The 15391-nt window shown below is 42.9% G+C and overlaps 3 protein-coding genes across 3 annotated transcripts in view; 1 reads left to right on the forward strand and 2 right to left on the reverse strand.

The window, feature by feature from the left end:
• The window catches only part of LOC118425044 (decorin-like), a 4917-nt gene extending 3312 nt beyond the window's left edge, over nucleotides 1–1605 (forward strand). The window contains exons 2-3 of the mRNA XM_035833860.1: nucleotides 932–1216; nucleotides 1531–1605. Of these exons, the coding sequence (XP_035689753.1) occupies nucleotides 932–1216; nucleotides 1531–1605 (360 nt within the window). The remainder of the gene's footprint in view (nucleotides 1–931; nucleotides 1217–1530) is intronic.
• Nucleotides 1606–1684: 79 nt separating this feature from the next.
• Nucleotides 1685–6532, reverse strand: LOC118425046 (insulin-like growth factor-binding protein complex acid labile subunit). Its single transcript, XM_035833861.1, has 5 exons — nucleotides 6415–6532; nucleotides 5964–6112; nucleotides 4845–5583; nucleotides 4347–4451; nucleotides 1685–1762 (listed from the first exon to the last, which is right to left on the reverse strand). Exons 1-5 carry the CDS (start codon nucleotides 6418–6420, stop codon nucleotides 1685–1687), a joined length of 1077 nt encoding a protein of 358 aa, XP_035689754.1. The 5' UTR covers nucleotides 6421–6532.
• On the reverse strand, nucleotides 6475–14694 carry LOC118425047 (leucine-rich repeat-containing protein 15-like). Its single transcript, XM_035833862.1, has 5 exons — nucleotides 14493–14694; nucleotides 13513–13624; nucleotides 12835–12983; nucleotides 11217–12456; nucleotides 6475–6531 (listed from the first exon to the last, which is right to left on the reverse strand). Exons 2-5 carry the CDS (start codon nucleotides 13516–13518, stop codon nucleotides 6475–6477), a joined length of 1452 nt encoding a protein of 483 aa, XP_035689755.1. The 5' UTR covers nucleotides 13519–13624; nucleotides 14493–14694.
• Between the last annotated feature and the right edge of the window lie 697 nt (nucleotides 14695–15391).

Below are 15391 nucleotides of genomic sequence, written 5' to 3' on the forward strand. Positions count from 1 at the left end.
GAGCTCTAAATTACGAGGAGGTATGACCCTGATGCCGACGAAGAAACTCTGCCATTTGTTCTTGGGCATCATGGTCATGCCTCCTCGTAATTTAGAGCTCGCTGACAACTCGGCCGAGCTAAATTCTTGATTTGTAAAGCCGGCTTAATCAAAGTTACTTGGTTATCCACATACAAGATCGCTCGGCGGAGCTCCCATGGCCGGCCTCACATAGATATTTGATTAGTGACGACAACGTTTTCATCAATATTCCTGTCATGCAGGGAGACGAACCAATTTAGGCCAGGCTGTATTGGTCATGCAATGATGATTCAGCTTTAATTTGATACGGAATCTTGTTTGGAGTAGTCTCGTCGCCATCCTAAAACATCTCTCTCAGTGGCGTAATGTAGCAAGTCTGGCGTCACTCTATCACAATTTTCAAAGTAAATGCTTGACAGAGCTTCAGTCGCTTGTGCCACCACTGTAATTTGTGTAAACTTTCTCAGTATGAACATGTTTGGCCACTTCCACAGTAACAAATCACCCGTTCTTTTGCCATGAATATTAAAGGGATACGTAGTTGAAAAAATAGAGCAGCTTACACCAGAGTAGATGTTCATGTTACTGATTGTATACCTATCATGTGGTGCCCAATTAATAAAGCGGCTTACTTCAGCACAGCACTACTGTGTATCACGTATACACAGTCATGTATCCTGTCTCTGTATCGTGCAAGAGAAATGACATTCATTTTTTGCTTGTTATAAAAATAGATTATGCTTTACTCATCATTCTGTCGTTCTTTACGCCTAAATAAATTTCAGGGAAACGAAGGAATGACCAAGTCCTCTTTCAAGACTATGCACATCTTGTGTGTTTTGCTTACCACCACAGCAATTGTAATTTTACTTTTCTCATCATTCTGATGGTTTGTCTACTTAATTTTCAGATCCCTGAAAGAATCACCAAGTCCTCCTTCAAGACCATGCACATCTTGTGGGTTCTGCTGACCGTCCCAGCAGTTGTAACCACCGTCCAAGGGCAGCGGCCGCTCGCCTGTGACAGTGTGGGGGATGGCAGCCCCGTCTGCAGCTGCAGGTCCGGACGCGTCTCCTGTGAAGACGCCGACTTGACGGACGTACCGACTGACATTCCACCCGACACCGGCACCCTGGAACTCTCCGGAAACAAGATTACGTCACTTCCGGCATTAGTCTTCGATGGTCTGCCCGAAGTAACTACTCTTGACCTTTCAAATAATGAGATTGCTTCTATAGAGGTTGGGGCGTTTGATGGCTTAGGCGGAAGCCTAAGAAAACTTGACTTGAACAACAATGAGCTAGTGAGTTTGGAAGACGGAATATTAAGAAATCTGACATCTCTAGTATACCTGTATCTTAAGGACAACAAGATATCGACCGTAAGTTCCGAGGTCTTTCGTGGATTGTCAAGTCTACTCCAGATTTTCTTTGATGGAAACAGAATTTCTAGTTTTCACGTTGATACCTTTTCTGACTTACCGTCACTATATGCGGTCGAACTACCCAGAAACCGTATAAGGAGGTTGGACAGCATCTTGCCTGCGCTGCCGTCCCGTGTAGGATCAATAGATCTGAGCGGTAACAATCTCGGAAACATAGGACCAGCAGCGTTCAACAGGTTCCCGACACTTTCGTCTCTTAATCTGAAGTCTTGTAACATCTCAGTTGTGTCCCCCGATGCTTTTGTTGGTCTTGAATTTCTTGGCTCTCTCTATTTTGACGAGAACGACTTGGTGGAGCTAAAGAACAACATGTTTGGCACGCATGAATATTCTTCTCTGGCAATCCTCCGTTTCAACGACAACAAAATCAAAACAATAGAGGCTGGATTTTTTAACAGATTCCGAAGGCTAGCATACATCCAGCTCAAGTCGAACAATCTAGCTTCCTTACCTCCTGGTGTATTTGCCAACCTTTCTAGGCTTGAAGAACTTCTATTAAACGATAACAAATTCGAAAGTCTGGATGATCCTAACATCTTCAGGGACCTTCAGAGTATCCGAACACTTGAACTTCAAGAAAACAACCTGAAAAGTCTTCCTTCTGGCATCTTTAGCGAATCAAACCTGCCAAAACTTAAGACCCTGGGTCTCCACTACAATGCTCTTACCGAAATTGAAAACGGTACATTCGACAACCTTCCTAATATAAATACGATCTATCTGCAGTACAATCCGCTGAAGAATGTAAGTTGTGGAATGATTCCGTCTAAGGGCATGTCGGCGTCGCTAGAAATGTTCACTGTGTCGTGTACATGTGACATAGAACCGCTTTACGATTGCCCCGAGTTCGGCTGGTTTGGGTACAACGTGGTCTGTCTGTCCCCTATATGGGTCTGGCGCGTGCCGCTGAATTATACCTCGCCGGATCGTTGGGGATGGTGTTCCGGTGCTGGCTTTCCTGGTACGAACTGGATCGCTTTGGCTGTTCTGCTGTTGTTGTCTAACCTCTTTATAAGCAACTGACATGGTAATGTCACTTCTAGTGCTACGTATACTTACTATACAATGCTTGATGTTGCTACCGTACGTTAAATGTAACAAACAAAAGAAGTAACCAAAACTGCACAGAAATTGTGCTAGTACTTAATTAGGAAAATTTGCTCAATAGATGACAAACAAGGAGTGGACGACTGTTAAATGAATATTGAATGCAGGTAATTCTTGATTGATGATTGATACATGTAATAGATAAATGGAATATATCATTAAGTATCATAAGTGTAATAGATAAGTGATATGGCTGAATAAATTTGTGATCTGATTCCTACATTTCTGATCGGAATCGTGATTGGTTGGGATAGAAGAGTTAGTTTAACCCAAACCATAATTAAACCTACCCCTGTCCTATTAGAACTGGGGATTGTCCAGGACAGTAATCTCCAAGCAGATCCATCGGTAGCGTAAGATAGTATCAAAAGCTGGCAGAGGCGTGAAGGCGGCCTAAGAGTGTATTTTGCTACCGAGGTAGCGAATGGACACCTCTTGGCTGACTACACTCCTTGGCCAGTTTAGTACTACCTTATGCCATTATAGGATCTGCCTGGAGATTACAGGACAGATCCCAGTTCCGGTCTGTTCGAGGAGAGACTCCGATTCCATAGTACATTGTATACTGTCTTGGGGCAATCCACGACTGAAATGTTTTTTAAATGTCTTTATTTGAGGTATGCAACCCATAGAAGAAGCCATACAAACATAAGAACACAAGCTATACACACAACAATTTATACACACAATGACACATATATGGAGACCTTTGAGTTTAGGGATTGCCACGGATTTCTGATCCCAATAATATGTTTGCTACTCACCAGGTTGTACAGTCCTGATATGAAACATTATTACTTATACTATACATGCAGTATAATCTACAACTGGAAACTGGACTTTTTACTATAAAAGATAAACTCTGTATAGAAAAAAAATCGTTTATTCCTTGCACAAGCAGTTACAAGCGTTACATCAATATCAATAACTATACATATATTACTCACTGTCAGCGACCACGCCGTGACCACTGAGATTTGACAGGTACGGTCAACGATTTAATAATACAGATAGCTACATTTATGCAATTACCAAGAAGCGGGAGGAAGTCGAATGTACTGGAGCATATAAGACGTTTATTTGTACCCAAAGGAACCTGTACGTGCTTAGCCCAGAGGCAGTAATGGACAATAAATGTCTAGATCTTCTTCTATCATAATACACGCGCCACAGCGAAACTGCATTGCACTAGTGCACTACTAGCTAGCGAAAAATTACACCGTCACACTTTGTCCTCAGCTTCTTAGGTTTATCAGCCTTTCTTATCAGAATAATCGGTACAAAAACTTTCAAATTGTCTAACCATAGGGAACTATGCAAACATGATTTACATTTGAGTGACATTTTCATCGATCCTTAGGAGTTAGTGAATTGACATGTTCAATCATATTTGTCTAGTTAGCTGTACTTGTATTGAATAGTTCTGCCAGTTCAGTGTAGTGACGCTGAAGAAGAGTGATGGATGTCACTCGAAACGTCCGGAAGTAAATCCTTTCCTTTTATCTAGTTGTAGAGATTGCATTATATTTGAATATTGTTTACCTGGATGTCTAACCTTCATAAACGTAGTCGGTAGCAACAAACACTGGACTCGAACCCGTGATCTCTTGATCTTGTGTCCACTTGCCTAGCCATTCAACGTGACATACAAGGATGTTAGACAAAAAACAACCATGCCTATAGGGCTGAGGCCAACCATTCTAGTAGCGTCACAAGTCAGGGCATCTTTTGGCACCTCATCCAGCGAATCGCCAATCAATCGGATTGGTCTCACACATGTCACGATGGAATCGAACCAGGAAAACTCTGGACAATCGTACACGGGTTTCCACTCGCACGTGCAGTCAACGCCGATTTCCCACAACTTCTTGGATACGTTCTGGGAAGGGAGCACACCGCAGGTGATGTTCACGAGCGGGTTCATTTCCAGAAAGATATATTCTATCTTTGGGAGGTCGCTAAAAGTGCCGTTCTCGATCAGAGTAAGGTCGTTGCTGTCGAGGTATAGAATTATGAGGTTTCTCAAACCATAGAAAATGGTAGAAGGCAGGTTTTTGATGCCGTTTTCTTGTAGATATAAATACCGGAGGTCTTCCAGGTCTCTGAAGATGTTGGCATTGAGATTGTCTAGTTTATTGCCTTCCAGATGAAGGTATCTGAGAGAAGTAAGGTTATCGAATGTCCCCGGAGGTAGAAATGAAAGATCGTTAGTCGAAAGATTTATTTCCCTCAACTTCGGATATGTGCTGAAAAATCCTTGCTCAATTCTTACGATGGAATTGTTAGCAAAACTGAGGCGTTTCAGTAAAGGGTGGCTACCGAAGCTGCTCCGGTTGAGCTCCACGAACATGTTGTGGTCAAGACGTAGAACACTCAACTTGTCGAGGCCAAGGAAAAGGTTTTTCGGAAGAGAATCCATCTCATTTGCTTCAAGTTTAAGGGACTCGAGTTTGGGCAACTCGCTGAACACAGCGGCTCTTAGATTCCCTAAACCGTTACCTTTTAAATCCAAAGACGAAAGTTCGGATGGTAGGGCAGGCAGAATGTTGTCGATGTTCTTTATTTTATTCCTGGCCAATTTTAGTTCACTCAATGGCAAGTCCGCGAAAATACCCACGGGTAAAGATGAAATCCTGTTCCCATTGAGACTAATGGACACTAGTTTTGGCAACCCCCGAAAGAGCCCAACGCTCAAGGATGATATCGAGTTGTCGTCGAGGTCTAAGAAACTGAATTTTGAAAGGTTTCGAAAGACGCCAACCGACAAAGTCTCTAACTCGTTGTTATTTAAAGAAAGTTGGTAAAGAGAATCGGCTTGCCAATCGAAAGCGCCGACCTCAACAGACGAGATCTTGTTACGAGAAAGATCTATGCTGTACAACCGGGTAAGATTAACAAACGCCGTTTTCGGGATGGACGTGATCTTGTTCCCCCAGAGTTCTAGGGTGATGGTGTCGTCTCGCATACCGGTTGGTACTTCAGTCAGGTCACCAAGCCTGCAGGAGACGTACCTGTAGAGAAGTCGAAATGGGAGCTAGAACTCTGTTGAAAATGACGACAGACACTCACTGGTTGCCGTGGCTGAGAAACGATCTTTATTCTTCTCTATTACATCCTCTCTGTCTCTGCGTCCCAACTCTCTGAACTGAACCCCTGATCCCTGGCGTTCCTTCTTTTTATCTCCTAGCTGGGTGCTGACGTAAGCAAAACACATTCCTACCACATTTACTTGAAAGGTCATTAATTAGCTGTCATTTTCCCTTTCTTCTCTCTTATCCCCTTTATCGTTAGCAGAAATACAAAATGTTTATCAGTGATCGTCGATTTCTGTAGATTTCTTGGAATACTCAGTCTGAATTAACATATGGTCAATATGCACTCTGTTACGTACCGAAACCGGCATGTACATGCGAGGCTCTCCCCCGCGCTGCCACACGCTACAACGGGTTCTCCCTGCACAGGAATCACTAGATGAGTCATCAGAAGCAGTGCACATATTCTTCTGACAGCCTTGAAGAACTTGGTGAAAACCGACGGGCCCTGGAATTGTGGAACACAACTCATCAATAGCATATGTATAATTTAACGGCAAACAATATGCACAAAGCGTAAAAGGACTCCTTTTGTTTTAATCTACGAAATTCGTTGAGCGTGAGTTCGTCGCCCTGGTGGAATGGGGCAGCACTTGAAAAACAGATGGATACTCGAGCTCGTGCTTGTCATATGCTCCTTCGATGGCCTCTAGATTCTTGTCTATTTGCTGAAAGGTCACGACAGTCTTTCTGTCCACCCTGTAATTTGTTTATACATTAATACATAGTAAAATTTGTTTAATCTAATACCTGCATCTTGCTCGCTCGTTTGACTAATTAAGATAACTTGCTGTGATGTTTTGGCTCAAATTATTTCTGGTTCAGAGCAAGGTCACGACAGTCCTTCTTTCCACCCTGTTTGGCATTCTGTGGAACAGAAAAGGGAAACGGTTATTCTCGCCTTAAATTATGTAACGTAATTTGGGATCCTAGCGATCCTGCCTCTGAACCTAGAAGTCATGAGTTCGAATCCTGGAGTTAGGGTTAGGGTTAATCTCCAAGCAGAGTTTAGGCTTCGGCTGTTTTTAAAATGTTTTTAGTCGTTTTTATCGGGCTTTCTATTTTGTACTGTATCTTGCTGTGTGTTGGCCGGAGCCTAACCTCTGCTTGGAGAGTAGGGTAGGGCAGGGTTATGAGTTAGGGTAGAGATAGGATTACGGTTAGAATGTTGAGTCGAGCGTTGATCAGGTGTTGAGCTTAACCAGTCTGATTGCCACTGGCCAAGTTGACAAAGGGCCGAAGTATTTAACATCAGAATGTGACCCGGAACCCTTAAATCTATAGAAACCACACACTCGTATAAAATAAACAAATTTTCCCTGTGGCGGTTCAGGACTCATTCAGCAGCCATTGTGCTACTAAACACTCATGCATTACACATCTACTTGTCTCCCTCCCTTTCTCGTGCTTTCTTACTAAGTTCAAGGACACTCCGGGACAATCACTGAATGAATCTTGGCCTATTAGATTTCCAGCCAAGCGTATAAAAACTGAGGGGGCCACCAAAGGACGTCTGAGTGTATAAAAGCTCCTTGCTTAAAATCACTTTGCAACACTCAAGTATTACTAGCAGCAGTCACACTCGATAAATTATGGGCCACGGGACATACTCTTGGACTCCAGCGGACAGCTAGGATAAACCGTGAGATAAACAGTTCGTCATGTCTCACAGTAAAAGGCATAGAGTCTCTTAACTGAGTAATCCCCACCCTTACATGAGTCATACTGGACATATTGATCCTGGTAGGAGGTACCGTGACGTTGGATACCTTATGGAGCGTGCAGCAGCTGCAATATTGTAGTGATAGAACGACTCGACTCACCAGAACTTGACGTTCCTGAAAATGGACCAGGATAAACCCTGCAGTGGGCCCCTGATGGTATCTAGATCCCTTGATGGTGAATTTCGTACTTGGAGGAGCCGAACTCTTAAAAAAATCACTACCGAAAAGGAATGGAAGCGAAACAACAAACCGTAGCTGAAGCCGGTCCTGTTTTGACTTTATGGTCAGCCTTACTCCAGATTCTGACGCTTGTTATAGCCTCAAGGTCACTCAGCCTAGCTCCAGTCTCACAAGGTTACGCGGGACGTTTCATTTATATCCCTTTTGGATGTAGTTAATGGGGTCCTGCATGGGGGCCTCAACAGCCTTGTTACGTCCATGGAAATGGATATATTATTACCTGCATGTATGCAGGTATGGTTTTGATGCTGGTGGAAACTTTTCGGTAGCCGGGGATGTAGGGCGCTGTATCTCGTGAACGGATGGTGCGAGCACGACGATTTTTGGTACGTGGGTTGGGGGTGGTAGCCTGACACTCAGGTGTGATTTTGGGCCTCCTGGCGCTTGACCTTGACATTGAAGGTGGCATTTTTGGTGTTTTTGGGGCACTTTTGGCGCTGTGTGTCCGGAACGATACGCACGATTGCGACGATTTTTGGTGCATGGGTGGGGGGTTGTTGCCTGTTGCCTAGGATTGACTTTGGGCCTTGTCGCGTTTGAACTTGACCCGGCAGGTCGAATTTTGTGTCCGGGAGGGGTGTTTCCGGAGTTATATCTTCTGAACGGCTGGTGCTGGCGCGATGATATTTGGCACATGTGTCGGCGGTGGCTGAATAATGCTCAATTTTGATTTTGGCGCCCTTGGTGCTTGAACTTGACATTTTAGGTTACCTTTTGTGCGGGCACGGGGCGTGCGCTGTATCTCCGGAACGCAAGGTGCCATTGTGTTGCCATTTGGTACGTGAGTTGTTTGTGGTGTCCTGGTGGTCAGGTTTGATTTTGGGCCTCCTAGTGCTTGAACTTGATACTGTATAGGTTGACCCTGTTTTAGTGTGGTTGGGGCATCCTCCCAATATCTGCTTGGTTTTAAAAACAGATTATGGTTGGGTGTAGAACCATCATCTGGCCTGGGCCACCTTCAATGTATCAGGTTACTTAGTGGCACTGACAGTTTGCCAGATGACGGGAGTGTGCCAGATTATATATCTGTTGGTCAGGTATAATTGGAGTTTGCTTATTACTCCTTGTGGTGTTTCTAGAGCTGTATAGTACTGAGTTTTAAGTTCCGGTACAAGTTCCTTTACCCTGTTGGCAATCATGGTTGAACTTGAACTTAAACAGAAGAAGATGCAATTTTCTAATGTGGAGGAGAACTGTATAGAGTGTGGGCATAAGAGAAAGGTATGTGTATGATTTGTCCTGTGTTTCTTTTTGTTTCTTTGGTAATGCCATTTCCATACTGTATACAGGTAATTTGTTGTTTTGGGCTAGTCATATTCGCTTGGTTTTTGGGCCTGCTTAATCTATGGTACAGGCAGGGTTAAGTGGTGGAGGCTTAGCTTTGTTCTGTTTTGAATTCAGTATCGTTTGTTGCATTTTGTCGCGGCAAATATATGATGAAATTCCCCTTCTAAGCAACTGCTCATTGGTTTGCGGGGATGTTTGCTGGGTGTTTGCTCTGACTACAACAGCTTCTGAACTTTTCAAAGCTTCCATTGCCAGCAGCTTGCCATCTATAAATGGGATTGACAAGGACATTTTTCATAGTAAATTGTGCTGTTAAATTTGGCTTAGATACTACAGGAGATTTAGGTTTGGGTTGGATGGATTGAATGAAAATATCATACCACCCTGGGGACTAACTGTTGCTGCTGCATGGGGGCTACCACTATTCATATTGTCTAATGTCTATGGAACTACAGATAAAAGTATCATTGGTCAAATTATGCGAGTAACATTCCGATGTCAAGTGAATAACACCCCAGAAATAAATCTTTAATGAATATCATTGGAAGAACACAAACCAAGGAGACTTAGCAGCTGCATTAGGTCAGTACATTGAAATAGGAAGATATTAGTATATCATGTGACAGAGTAACTACGTGTGCATGGGCCATCTGAGACAAAAAAAGGTAGCGTCTCAACAACTTCAAAGTACTGTGGTTGGTTACATACTTAAGAAATCCAAAATAAGTAATGTTCATCCATGTCCAAACTTACAAATTCAGAAAATGGAATTTCAGAGTCAGACTTTTGCATGGTGCACAACCAACACGGTAAAAAGCTCATTTTTCCAACCACGTACCACAGACAAAAAGGCAAAAATACACAATAGGTCTACAGAAACCCAATACATTTCATGCAGGCCTGAGGTCTACGAACTCTTGTTTTGGATGTTTCTGTGTGTGCGTGTGTGTCTGTGTTTCCGGATTTCTGTAGTCACCATAACCAAAGAAACATCAAAGAAACGAGGTAAACTTAATTTTCATTTTAGAAATGCGTTTATTTCTTGCACAATAGGTTAACGTTACATACGTTTACACGCATGACATCAACAGCATTACTTATTCCGCCCTTTCTGACAGGTGGCCACCTCGCTAAAAGATTGTTTATACGTTTTGTTTCTCTAAAGTCAATGAAATTGTTTACATCCACATCATATTGTTAACCAAGGGTCACAGAAATCTGATTTTGGTCACTGTAAGGTCGCTGAGTGATCGCAGTCTAGTGGAAGAGGCCATACAAACAACAGAGCAATCATTAACAGCATCGCCTACTACTACTACTACTACTACTACTACTACTATTGTCAGTTTATGCAGACTATAGACATTACGCAAGGACAGTGACAATGGATACTACAATACAAAAAGTGTGTACAAATTGAAATCAAAATACAGCCGTTACACATGTTGCAAACTAGATACACTTCTTTACTTCCTTGGCATTTTGTCAAATGTCTTATTTTTTCCATATGTCAGTAGTCGATCCAAGCAAGTAGATAATACTTCATATATATCTCTAATACTTCATATATATCTCTGTGAAAATGCAACTTTAGTATCGTTCTTCCTAAAATGCTATTTTTTCACAAACCAAGAAATGACTATTTACAAGTTTCAATCAAAATGACAGCTTTGTGCGTGGACTAGGTTTATTAAATACGCCAGCCGTAGCGAAGCTGCACTGCACTAGTGTACTACTAGCTAGCGACAAATCACAGCGTCATGCTTAGCTTTGCCCTCATCTTCTTAGGTTTATCAGCCTTTCTTATCAGAATAGTCGGTAGAAGTACTTCTCCTATGGTACTGTCTAACCAATAGGGAATCATGCAAACATGAGTGAAATTACGTTTGAGTGACATTTGCATGCGATCCTTAGGAGTTGGTTAATTGACAGTTTTTATATTTAGCTGTACTTGTGATACATTGTTCTGCTAGTTCAGTCTAGTGACGCTGAAGAAGAGTGATGGATGTCACTCGAAACGTCCGGAAGTAAATCCTTTCCTTTTATCCAGTTGTAGAGATTGAATTATATTTGAATTCTAACATTCATAAACGTAGTCGGTAGCAACAAACACGGGACTCGAACTCGTGATCTCTTGATCTTGTGTTCACTTGCCTAGCCATTCAACGTGACATACAAGGATATTAGACAAAAAACAACCATGCCTATAGGGTTGAGGCCAACCATTCTAGTAGCGACGCAAGTCAGGGCATCTTTTGGCACCTCATCCAGCGAATCGCCAATCAATCGGATTGGTCTCACACATGTCCCGATGGAATCGAACCAGGAAAACTCTGGACAATCGTACACGGGTTTCCACTCGCACGTGCAGTCAACGCCGATTCCCCACAACTTCTTCGATACGTTCTGGGAAGGGAGCACGTCGCAGGTGATGTTCACGAGCGGGTTCTTTTCCAGAAAGATATATTCTATCTTTGGGAGGTTGCTAAAAGTGCCGTTCTCAATCACCGAGAGCTCGTTGCTGTCGAGGTATAGAATTATGAGGTTTCTCAAACCATAGAAAATGGTAGAAGGCAGGTTTTTGATGCCGTTTTCTTGTAGATATAAATACCGGAGGTCTTCCAGGTCTCTGAAGATGTTGGCATTGAGATTGTCTAATTTATTGCCTTCCAGATGAAGGTATCTGAGAGAAGTAAGGTTATCGAATGTCCCCGGAGGTAGAAATGAAAGATCGTTAGTCGAAAGATTTATTTCCCTCAACTTCGGATATGTGCTGAAAAATCCTTGCTCAATTCTTACGATGGAATTGTTAGCAAAACTGAGACGCTTCAGTAAAGGGTGGCTACCGAAGCTGCTCCGGTTGAGCTCCACGAACATGTTGTGGTCAAGACGTAGAACACTCAACTTGTCGAGGCCAAGGAAAAGGTTTTTCGGAAGAGAATCCATCTCATTTGCTTCGAGTTCAAGCGACTCGAGTTTGGGCATCCCGCTGAACACAGCGGCTCTTAGATTCCCTAAACCGTTACCTTTTAAATCCAAAGACGAAAGTTCGGATGGTAGGGCAGGCAGAATGTTGACGATGTTCTTTATCTTATTCCTGGCCAACTTTACTTCACTCAATGATGGCAAGTCCGCGAAGATACCCACAGGCAAAGAGGCAATCCTATTCCCATTGAGACTAATGGACAATAGTTCTGGCAACCCCCGAAAGAGCCCAACGCTCAAGGATGATATCAAGTTGTCGTCGAGGTCTAAGAAACTGAATTTTGAAAGGTTTCGAAAGACACCAACTGGCAAAGTCTCTAACTCGTTGTTATTTAAAGAAAGTTGGTAAAGAGAATCGGCTTGCCAATCGAAAGCGCCGACCTCAACAGATGAGATCTTGTTACGAGAAAGATCTATGCTGTACAACCGGGTAAGATTAACAAACGCCGTTTTCGGGATGGACGTGATCTTGTTCCCCCAGAGTTCTAGGGTGATGACGTCGTCTCGCATACCGGTTGGCACTTCAGTCAGGTCGCCAAGCCTGCAGGAGACGTACCTGTAGAGAAGTCGAAATAGGAGCTAGAACTCCGTTGAAAATGACGACAGACACTCACTGGTTGCCGTGGCTGAGAAACGATCTTTATTCTTCGCTATCACATCCTCTCTGTCTCTGTGTCCCAACTCTCTGAACTGAACCCCTGATCCCTGGAGTTCCTTCTTTTTATCTCCTAGCTGGGTGCTGACGTAAACTAAACAAATTCTTCCCACATGTACTTGGCAGGTCATTAATCAACTGTCATCTTCCCTTTCTTCTGCCTTATCTCCTCTATCGTTAGCAGAAATACAAAATGTTTATCAGTGATCGTCGATTTCTGTAGATTTCTTGGAATACTCAGTCTGAATTAACATATGGTCAATATGCACTGTTACGTACCGAAACCGGCATGTACATGCGAGGCTCTCCCCCACGCTGCCACACGCTACAACGGGTTCTCCCTGCACAGGAATCACTAGATGAGTCATCAGAAGCAGTGCACATATTCTTCTGACAGCCTTGAAGAACTTGGTGAAAACCGACGGGCCCTGGAATTGTGGAACACAACTTATCAAAAGCATATATATATATACATATAATTTCACGGAAAATAATATGCACAAAGCGTAAAAAGACTCCTCTTTAATCTACGAAATTCGTTGAGCGTGAGTTTGTCGCCCTGGTGGAATGGGGCAGCCCTTGAAAAACAGATACTAGTAGATACTAGTACTCGAGCTCGTGCTTGTCATACTGTAAATGCAGAAATGTTCGCGGTGGATTTATGTTCGCGTTTTTCGCGTCGGCCATTTCACCGCGAATTTAAAACCACCGCGAACATTTTTCCTTGGCATTAAGATACTACAGTGCATGGTGCTACCGCGAAATTAAAACCACCGCGAAAAGTCCCTTTTCCCGCTACCGCGAAATTAAATCCCCTCGAACTTAAATGCATTTACAGTATGCTCCTTCGATGGCCTAGGGTTCTTGTCTATTTGCTGCAAGGTCACGACAGTCTTTCTGTCCACCCTGTAATTTGGCTATACAATAATACAAAGTAAAATTTGTTTAATCCAATACCTGCATCTTGCTGTTTGAGTAATCAATATGACTTGCTGTGACGTTTTGGCTCAAATTATTTCCGGTTCAGAGCAAGGTCACGACAGTCCTTCTGTCCACCCTGTTTGGCATTCTGTGGAACAGAAAAGGGAAACGGTTATTCTCACCTTAAATTATGTAACGTAATATAGGGTGATCTTAGCGGTAGAATGTGTAGTCCAGTGGTTGGCCAGACCCTGCCTCTGAACCCAGAAGTCATGAGTTCGAATCCTGGAGTTAGGTTAGGGTAGTGTTATGAGTTAGGGCAGAGATAGGATTGCGGTTAGAATGTTGAGTCGAGCGTTGATCAGGTGTTGAGTTTAATCAGTCTGATTGCCACTGGCCAAGTTGACAAAGGGCCGAAGTATTTAACATCAGAATGTGACCTGGAACCCTTAAATCTACAGAAACCACACACTCGTATAAAATAAACAAATTTTCCCTGTGGCGGTTCAGGACTCATTCAGCAGCCATTGTGCTACTAACCACTCATGCATTACACATCTACTTGTCCCCCTCCCTTTCTCGTGTTTCTTACTAAGTTCAAGGACACTCCGGGACAATCACTGAATGAATCTTGGCCTATCAGATTTCCAACCAAGCGTATAAAAAAGTGGGCCCACCAAAGGACGTCTGTATAAAAGCCCATTGCTTAAAATCATTTTGCAATTGAAACACTCAAGTATTACTAGCAGCAGTCACACTCGATACATTGTAGGCCACGGGACATACTCTTGGACTCTAGCGCACAGCTACATGTATACATGTAGGATAAAGCGTGAGATAAACAGTTCGCCACGTCTCACAGTAAAAGGCATAACAGAGTCTCTTAATTGAGTAATCCCCACCCTTACATGAGTCATACTGGACATATTGATCCTGGTAGGAGGTGACGTGGCGTTGGATACCTTATGGAGCGTGCAGCAGCTGCAATATTGTAGTGATAGAACGACTCGACTCACCAGAACTTGACGTTCCTGAAAATGGACCAGGATAAACCCTGCAGTGGGCCCCTGGTTGTATCTAGATCCCTTGATGGTGAATTTCGTACTTGGAGGAGCCGAACTCTTAAAAAAATCACTACCGAAAAGGAATAGAAGCGAAACAACAAACCGTAGCTGAAGCCGGTCCTGTTTTGACTTTATGGTCAGCCTTACTCCAGATTCTGACGCTTGTTATAGCCTCAAGGTCACTCAGCCTAGCTCCAGTCTCACAAGGTTACGCGGGACGTTTCATTTATATCCCTTTTGGATGTAGTTAATGGGGTCCTGCATGGGGGCCTCAACAGCCTTGTTATCTCCATGGAAATGGATATATTATTTTGGATGTTTCTCTGTGTGCGTGTGTCTGTGTTTCCGGATTTTTGTAGTCACCATAACGAAAAAAACCATCAAAGAAACGAGGTAAACTTAATTTTCATTTTAGAAATGCGTTTATTTCTTGCACAATCGGTTAACGTTACATACACTTACACGCATGACGTCAATATCATCACTTATTCCGCCCTCTATGACAGGTGGTCACTTCACTGTGACCGCTAAGTGACCAAACATTTGCCAGATCGATCAACGATTTTTAAAATATTTTTTTTTCTTCAAAATCAATAAAATTGTTTACATCGTATTGTTAAACAAGGGTCACAGTAATCTAAGTTTTCAATTAATTGCCAGGTCGCTCAGTGACTGCAGTTAAGTGGAAGAGGCCATATAAACAATAGAGAAATCGTTAACAGCATCGCCTACTACTACTACTACTACTACTACTACTACTGTCAGTCTATGCAGACTATGACACTGCACAAGGTCAATGACAATGGATACTACAATACAAAAGTGTACAAATTGAATACAAAATACAACCG

This window comes from Branchiostoma floridae, chromosome 10 (assembly GCF_000003815.2).
Source record: "Branchiostoma floridae strain S238N-H82 chromosome 10, Bfl_VNyyK, whole genome shotgun sequence".
Lineage (NCBI taxonomy): Eukaryota > Metazoa > Chordata > Leptocardii > Amphioxiformes > Branchiostomatidae > Branchiostoma > Branchiostoma floridae.